Source organism: Camelina sativa, chromosome 18 (assembly GCF_000633955.1).
Source record: "Camelina sativa cultivar DH55 chromosome 18, Cs, whole genome shotgun sequence".
NCBI classification, from domain to species: domain Eukaryota; kingdom Viridiplantae; phylum Streptophyta; class Magnoliopsida; order Brassicales; family Brassicaceae; genus Camelina; species Camelina sativa.
This window is the reverse complement of record NC_025702.1, coordinates 16,857,578-16,865,781: the sequence shown is the minus strand read 5'-3', so window position 1 is coordinate 16,865,781 and position 8,204 is coordinate 16,857,578. Positions and strand designations below refer to the sequence as shown.

The 8,204-nt window shown below is 36.8% G+C and overlaps 3 protein-coding genes and 1 long non-coding RNA gene across 4 annotated transcripts in view; 2 read left to right on the top strand and 2 right to left on the bottom strand.

Annotated features, from left to right (window-relative positions):
* Positions 1,467–2,879, top strand: LOC104762127 (B3 domain-containing protein At5g60140-like). Its single transcript, XM_010485355.2, has 4 exons — positions 1,467–1,579; positions 1,667–1,737; positions 1,816–2,334; positions 2,462–2,879. Exons 1-4 carry the CDS (start codon positions 1,570–1,572, stop codon positions 2,705–2,707), a joined length of 846 nt encoding a protein of 281 aa, XP_010483657.1. The 5' UTR covers positions 1,467–1,569; the 3' UTR covers positions 2,708–2,879.
* On the bottom strand, positions 2,984–4,662 carry LOC104762126. Its single transcript, XR_763376.2, has 4 exons — positions 4,522–4,662; positions 4,089–4,194; positions 3,555–3,855; positions 2,984–3,222 (listed from the first exon to the last, which is right to left on the bottom strand). It is a non-coding gene; the product is annotated as an uncharacterized LOC104762126 (long non-coding RNA).
* Positions 4,867–6,523, top strand: LOC104762124 (B3 domain-containing protein At5g60130-like). Its single transcript, XM_010485353.2, has 4 exons — positions 4,867–5,171; positions 5,261–5,331; positions 5,440–5,976; positions 6,081–6,523. The coding sequence occupies exons 1-4, from the start codon at positions 5,162–5,164 to the stop codon at positions 6,339–6,341; spliced, it is 879 nt and encodes a 292-aa protein (XP_010483655.1). The 5' UTR covers positions 4,867–5,161; the 3' UTR covers positions 6,342–6,523.
* The window catches only part of LOC104762125 (AP2-like ethylene-responsive transcription factor TOE2), a 4,808-nt gene continuing 3,130 nt past the window's right edge, over positions 6,527–8,204 (bottom strand). Inside the window, exons 9-10 of the mRNA XM_010485354.1 lie at positions 7,135–7,469; positions 6,527–6,792 (exon numbers count right to left, since the gene is read on the bottom strand). Of these exons, the coding sequence (XP_010483656.1) occupies positions 7,161–7,469 (309 nt within the window). The 3' untranslated portion in view covers positions 6,527–6,792; positions 7,135–7,160. The remainder of the gene's footprint in view (positions 6,793–7,134; positions 7,470–8,204) is intronic.

Here is an 8,204-nt window from a genome sequence, read left to right as displayed (position 1 = left end):
ATCATAGTTATTGATGATGATGATGATGGCGATGATGAGAATGAAAAAAAGAAGAGGAGTTAAAACAGAGAGAAAAAAGAAAGGTATGATAGAAACTTTTTTTTCTTGTGCATCACTTGCCTTTTAATATTCTTGCGTATAAATTTTGATAGGTTCGTTTAGAGAAGATAACAGACAATATCTGGATAAATTACATGAACCCTTTCTTTACAGTGAAGAAGAAGAATCTGCAAAGTGGAAATCTGGTAAGAAATGTTAAAATCTCATGTGGTTTTTGCATTTCCATTATCCATCAATTTAAATCATTTACCAATTCTCTTTTATGTTGCTTTCTTTGTAATGCAGCGAATACCAACTAAGGTCATTACTAACAATGGCTTACATTTCCTTGAGTTCATCAATCTGTTTGGTCCACTCCAATGCTATTATACCGCTTCACGATCCAACTATTTCTATCAGTGATAATCCTTTAAAACATCTTCTGTTTACATTTGATTTGTAGGATAACAATCTAAGCCAAAATATCTCTAATATCTTCGGTTTGGTAGTACAAAAATCAATCTGGTCTGCTTGTAGTTGAAAAACTACGTCAACACTTTGACTAATCACGTTATTATAATACAACTTTCTACGGTTTAGGAACAGCCTTTTTATTTTATTTTTCATAAATAAACTACGATTGTGTATGCATGTGTAAATTACTAAAAACCAAAATATGTGATATATTGTCGTATGTTTTTTTTCCCCACGCAACATTTTATATCAGAAAAACGGAGGAAGCATTTTAGAATGCACGTAATTTAAACTCATAAAATTTGTTATGTCAAAAAAAAAAAAAACGTTCTATATATCATATTTTATCATCAATCATAAAAAACAACCTTTATTTATTATAAAAGCTATATGCATTTATATGAGTAGAGTACTTATGTTGATGCTGTTTATACTTTATACAAATCTATACTTCTAGATTTTGTTTGTGCGCCTGCAACATGAAGTGTCAATATCAAGTACGTTTGTTCAGAAAATGTCGTCCTTTGTACCAGTGCAAGGTTGAATTAAATCTCAAAGACATTAGTAAAATAATGGGTTGAATTCATATGTTGTTACTACTCACGAAGGAAGATTGGACAAAAGCTTTTACTTTTGTGGCTCTTTAGCGTGAAGTGACAACAAAAACCCTTCTCGATTATTGTTTGTGGCTCTTAGCTTAAAGACTATATCCTCACTTAAGCAATATAGATTGACCCGAACTTTAGGCCCTTTTCTTGTATTAGTGGGCCTTAGCGATACTTTAGTTCTCCTAACGAATTATTTTTGAATAAGAAGAGTACTACACTATAATACTATTAATGGTCTGTTTTCCATTTGAAGCACTAAGCATCGAAACAGAGAGAACACTCTGTTTTTGCAAGTTTTAGCTACAAATGGCCAAAACCTTTTAGATCAATCACATCTGTAAAAACTAAGATCTGGAGAAACTTTGTTCACCTTTTTATTCCCTATTAAAAAAATTAGGGTTTCAGAGAGAGAGAGAGAGAGTCTAAGAACAACAAGAAACTGACGACAATGAACCAAGGTTTTATCACATCCTCTGTTCCTGATACTTCCATCGTAATGTGTTCTTCTAGACATTGATGTTCTTACTTTTGTTCTTTTGGAACAGGAACTTATTCGGATGGTTCTACTTCCAAGTTCTTTAAAGCTTACCTTCCTGGTGAATCCGGAGATGATCTGGTAATAAAACACACTTCTCTTCACTGTTTTTGCTTTTTTACGTATTCTGGTTGCTTGAAACTTGCAGAAACTTTTCAGGTACTACCCATTTCTTTCAACAGCTGTTTACAAAAATCTTTGCCTAAAACTGTAACTGTTAGTAGTGTTAGTGGAAAGATTTGGAATATGGTGTTGAGGAAACGTGGTGGTGACTATGAGGCTGAGAGATTTGTTATGGTTAATGGTTGGAAGAAGATTGTTAAGGACGAAGATCTGAATGGCGGAGATCTATTGGAATTTGAGTTTGATGGCTCTCGTTGTTTCAATTTTTGTATCTATGAGCATGAGACAGCGTGTAAAAGGATTAAGAGAAGTTCAGATCAAAACGAGGAGATCAACATGGATTCTGATGGTGAAGAAGATACTTGGGCTAGCAATGATGTTACCGCTCTACATGATGATGATGATGATTCTGAAGATCCTGATTATCATGATGCTGCTGTTGAGGATTCTGATGATGATAATACTGAGGATGAGGATGGTGAGCATGAGGATGAGAATGATGGTAAGAACCCCCAGTTTACTGTGACACTCAATCCAAAGAGGCAAAGCCAACTGGTAAGCAAAAAAATGAATGTTAAAAGATATTTCAACACTTCCATTTAAACATCTTTGGGTTGTTTTATGTGAATGTATCAATACGGATAATTTCGCTATGTTATATGATGTTTCTTTCTTTATGCAGCACATACCGGCTCATGTCATAAAGGACTATGATTTAACCTTCCCGGAGCGTATAAAAGTCGTGGACAAATTGGGATCATTGGAGAAAGAAATCAAGATTCAGGTGAATGGCTGCGTCTTTGTCAAGGGATTTGGAAGTGTTTTCAGAAGGAACAAAATGAAGACGACTGATAAAATGATATGCGAGGTTAAGAAGACTGGGACTAATCTGGTTCACACCATCAAGGTCAACATTATCAGCGGATGATCTCTTCACTGAGCTTTTATGAGTCTTATCTGTCGTAGCTGTGACTTGGTTTTATCGGGTTACTAAATGCTAAAACGCTATCTTAGGATTTGGTATATAACTAAGGATTTGCTCGTGAGAGATGTTTTAAAGTTAAATTAAGATACTTTCTATAATGAGTTCCTGAATCTCATCAAATCTCTATGTTTTCTCTTGCAACAAAGTTTATGTTGATGACTTTTAAGCGAATCATGTTGTCATGCTGTCTGCAACAACTAGGGTCCGAAAAAGTCTTCATACAAATGGTACCTACATTGTTCGAACAAAGGTCGTCCTTTGGGTTCGAGTAAATAAAGTGACATTACAGTGAAGTGACAAATGGGTTTGGATTTGTATTTTGTTGTTGGCACCACTTCTGGTTACAAACTTACAAATCAAAATAAGAAAAGAGAAGCAAGATGTTGCAAAAAAATCATCATATTGGCCTTCCACAATAAGGGTCCAAGTTATGTCCAACTTCAGGGTTGTTTAGGAACCTGCAAGTTCATGTAAGGAGAATGTTATTACTCCTAGTGTTGTTATATGATCTTTAAGAAAACGGTCGACAGAGAAGCAGAGGCACGAGGAGAATAATGCTACAAAACTCAGCGTTGTTCTATTCATTAAACATTTCTCCTTCTTTCAAGTTTATCATTTAAGAATCTTGAGGTCATGCCAAAATAAACTCTGGGGGTTTTCCATCAATATCAGTGCTTTCTTCCTGTTATAATGTAGAATGTAATCAAAATGTACTAATGGCGAGGTGAAAATGTAGCTTGTGTGCTGAGCAAAAGATAAATTGAATGTTATTGTTTTTTAGAAAGATTACCTTGAATTTTGGCAAAGGAAGCTATGGTGGAGCTCGTTGGTGGTTCATGAAATGGTGGTGATGTTGCTAAAATGTGTAATCAAATGGGTGGATGACATAAATACTTGGCAGATTCAAACTGAAGAAGCGCTGAGAACGATGACAAGTAGCTGTGAATGAAAGCAAGTGTGTAGCTTCTGAGAATGAGAATCCTGAAGGTTGCTGCCTTTGAAGGTGAGAGGTGACGCTGTAGCTACTGTGGCGGTTCCACCACTGGACTGATCTTGCATTCACTTAAGTATTCTCGTTTTCCAATTTCATGCTGCAGAATATAATGCTTACACTTCAGACTTATCAAAGTAACAGAATGGAAATCTAGTCAAAGTTGAGTCAAGCTCAAGGACTGTTGAACATCTAACTGAATTCACTTATTGCAAATATGTATATGTAAGTAAGCATTCGATAGGTTGCAGCAGATATGCATATCAGCATATGTAAGTAAAGTAAAGAAAATCATAATTAGTGCACTACAGAACACAGAGAAGACATGCGTACCTTGGAGCTCCTTCCACATATAATACCATTAGGGACATGGTGAAGGTGAAGGGGACTATATTTTATACTTTGGACCATCTCCCAATGAAAGAGGTTCTCACATTAGCTATATAAAGAAAATGAGAAACCAAAGTTAACAACAACTAGCTTCTCAAATACTGAGCAGAGTATTTTAACCAGTTTAACAAACAAGAAGCAGCTTCCTTAATGTTATTGTTGTATGAACAAGTTAAAGTTAACAAGCAAGAAGATCAAAACCCAAACATGCTACTATGCTAGGAATCGTGTGTAATTTATGTGAAGATTGAAGCAATTACAAAAGCTCAGGTATCAATTTTACAGAAACCAAACAGAGGTATCTAATAGATCCTTCTTCATTGAGAGACCTCGCTGAAGAGGGCGAAATCGAATCTCTAGAGAATTTTCTACTTACAGTGAAAATACGTCGGAGAATGGTGATTGATTTGACTGTTGAATGACGTTTTGAAATTTCCCGGCGAGGTTGAAATCGAAGACGACGACGATCTGGCCGGACTAAACAACTGCAGTTACTATTATACCCCATCGCGACTCGTCTCTGTCACTCTGTGACGGAAACTATTCTTTAGGACAATACTGTCATATTAAAACTCTATCTAGAATGGATCAAAATTTAGGCCCATTTGTTTTCGTGGGCCTTAGCGAATGCTTTTGATCTCTAACAAATCTTCTTTCAACAAACGACGTCGTTCGGATAGTGATTTTTCCATTTGAAGCAAGAAGTAGAAACAGAGAGAAACCTCTGTTTTCCAAGTTTTTGCTACAAAAGTCTAAAAGCCACTCAAGAAACATTGCGATCTGAGAAAACTGGGGGTTTGAAACAACTTTAGTCACCTTCCTATTCCATCAGGAAGTAGGATTTCCAAATCGCAGCTCTACATCGAAGTAAAAGTAGTTTGTACCAGTCCTTGGAGTTTTATTTTTTCCATTTGAAGCAACAAGCGTTCAAGTCTCTATTTTTGCTACAAAAGGAAAAATCTCTAAATCAAAATCTAAGATCCAGGGAGCGAGACAAATAACACAAAGAAGTGAAGATGAACAAAGGTTTCTGCTTTGGACTTTTTTTTTTGTTCTTGATTCTACAATTACACAATGTATATCCTCTGTTCTCATTTTTATTTGTTTTATAATAGGAAACTCTTCGGATGATGGTCTTCCAAAGTTCTTCAAAGTGTACTTACCTGATGAATCCGGAGATGATCTCGTAAAAAAACACTCTTCTCTTCACTCTGTTTTTGTTTTTTTTTTTGGTTTTTCTGAGATGTTCATATGTAGATTTCTATTTGGTTGAGACTTTCACATATGTTTGCAGAAAATACCCATTTCTTTCAACAGCTTTGTACCAAAGCCCTTTCCTAAAACTGTAACGGTTAGAAGCATTTCTGGGAGCTCTTGGGAATTGGCGTTTAGGAAATGTAGTGGTGATGATGTTGAGAGGTTTGTTATGGTTAATGGGTGGAAGTTGATAGCTAAAGATGAAAATCTCAAGGGTGGAGATTTCTTGGAGTTTGAGTTTGACGGCTCTCGGCACTTCAACTTCTGTATCTACGAGCGTGAGACCATGTGTAAAAGAAGAAGAAGTTGTTCAGAGCAAAGCCAGGAGATCAAAGTGGAATCTGAGAGTGAAGAAGAAACTCGAGCTACTGATGAGGATGATGATGCCGATGATGATGATGAGGATGATTCTGATTATGATAGTGATGCTGCTCTTGAGGAAGAAGATAATGATGGTGATGAGTCTGATGACATTTTTGTTGATGATGCTGCTGGCGATGATCGCCATCTTCTGGATGATCCCGAGAATCCATCTTTTACTCTGAGACTGAATCCGAAGAAGCAAAGCCAATTGGTAAAGATTTGAATGTTAAAAGAGCTTTCCATTTATGAGTTTTTTTATGTGAACGCTAATACAGTTTATGCTTTGATTTTTTTTATGTTTTTTTCATAATGCAGCTCATCCCAGCTCAAGTCATAAAAGACTTTGGCTTGCATTTCCCTGAGAGTATCACTATCGTTGATCCACTAGCGAAAAAATTCGGGACATTGGAGAAGCAGATCAAGATTCAGACGAATGGCACTGTGTTTGTCAAGGGGTTTGGCAGTATCATCAGAAGAAATAATGTGAAGACAACGGATAAGATGATATGCGAGATCATGAAGACGGGTGACAGTAACCTGGTTCAAACAATGAAGATCCACATTCTTCGTGAATGATCCGTCATGTATCTCTTTAGTTATCTGTTTCAGTAAGTTTTTAAGTTAAACCAAGACTACTGTGGTTTATTAAATTCATGTAAAAGAGTCTCTATTTTCTGAATCCAGTCAGATCTATATAATGTCTTGTGTTGTTGACTATACAAATCTATCTATTCCTGTTTTGTGTGGCTGCCTGCAACAAGTAGTGAAAAAGTCTCCCAGTAGCTTCATACAAATAGAATGCATTGTACTTACATTGTATGGATTCATCTTAGAGATATTATAGTAAAATTACAAATGGGATAGGGTTTCTGTTTTGGTCTTAGCCCCTCAGTATATGTTACATATTACAAGCAGAAAGATAACCACACAGTGACAATAAGTGCAATAGATTTTAGGAGAAATCGTCGTATTGGCTGGCCTTCCACGGTTGGGTCCAAGTTATTCCAACTTCAGGGTTGTCTAGAACCTGCACATTCACGTATGACGAGTGTTATTACTAGTAGTTTTTATAGGACCGTAAGAAAACTATTGCCCTATATATGTGTTTGGGATTGACAAAGAAGCAAAACAGGAGGAGGGTAATGCTACAAAACTTGGAAACTCTGCCTTAGTCTTCTATTCACTAAGCATTTCTCATACTTTTTGCATGTTTCCATCAAGGTTCATACTAGTACAATCATGTCAAACTCTAAAACTCTAGGGGTCTTCCATCAAAATTGGGTTCTTTTCATGTGGATAGTAAGAGTAACATAATGAACGTGAGGATGAAACTGCAGCTTCTGTGCTGAGTCAAAAAGATGAGTCTTACCTTAATTAGACGGAGGGAGGAGGAAGCTATGGTGGTGGTTGTGAGTGGTTCATGAGATTGTGGTGGTGGTTCTGAGATGTGTAGTCAGATGGGTGGACGACATAGAGACCGGGCTGATTCAGATTGAAAAAGGGCTGAGAAGGATGAGGTGTAGCTGGCGATGAAGGCGGGCGTGTATCTGAGAGTGAGAATCCTGATGATGCTGCATTTGAGAACAGTGGCGGTGCTGTAGCTGCTACAGCGGTCCCACCACTGGACTGATCATGCCCTTGCCATGTCCTGGCTGGAAAGCTTTGATGAGAACGTAACATTGGACCTTTCTCTAGCGTTCTTTCCTGGAGACAAGAACTGAATTTTTAGCACAGAAGATTATTCACTGAAATCTTCACATTTTCCAGTTTAATGATGCAGATATTATAACACAGAAATAGCAAGCAACAACATAGAACTGTTTTAAAAGGATATCACTAAGTCGAGCTCAAGTATTTAACTGATCAAACTTCACAACAGTAACCAGGTTCTGAACATCTATCTAACTGAACTCACTTATCACAAAAATTACTCAGGTCAAGTAAAGTTTGAAAATATTTAAAAATTGTCTTTCTATTTCTCCTGATGTACTAGTTCTGGACAGAAGGTACAGAAGATTGTATAGGTTATAAATGTATGGCAGTAGCAAACAGTTGGATAAAAAGAGATGTGAGCTATGGTATTTATATTTACCATGGGCGAAAAGAACGCAGAAGGAAGGGAATGCCGATTACTAAGATGATCTGAACCCCTCTTCAAGAAATTGAAAGGCGTATCACATGACGCTGTAGCCATGTGGTTCTCCATCTGTGAATATAAATCAAATGGAAGGGTCAGAAATTCATGAATCAAGGAAGAACCACGAGGGCTCGAGCAAGTTAATTGGAAAGTATATAGCTTTGAGTTCCAGATTGCAATGACAGATCGACAAAGAAACATTTGATTACTGGTTGGAGCAAAACGCATATGAAAGTAAAGTAAATCATATTTGGAAAATCGCACCTTGGTGTTCCTTCCACATACTATACTGTTAGGGACAA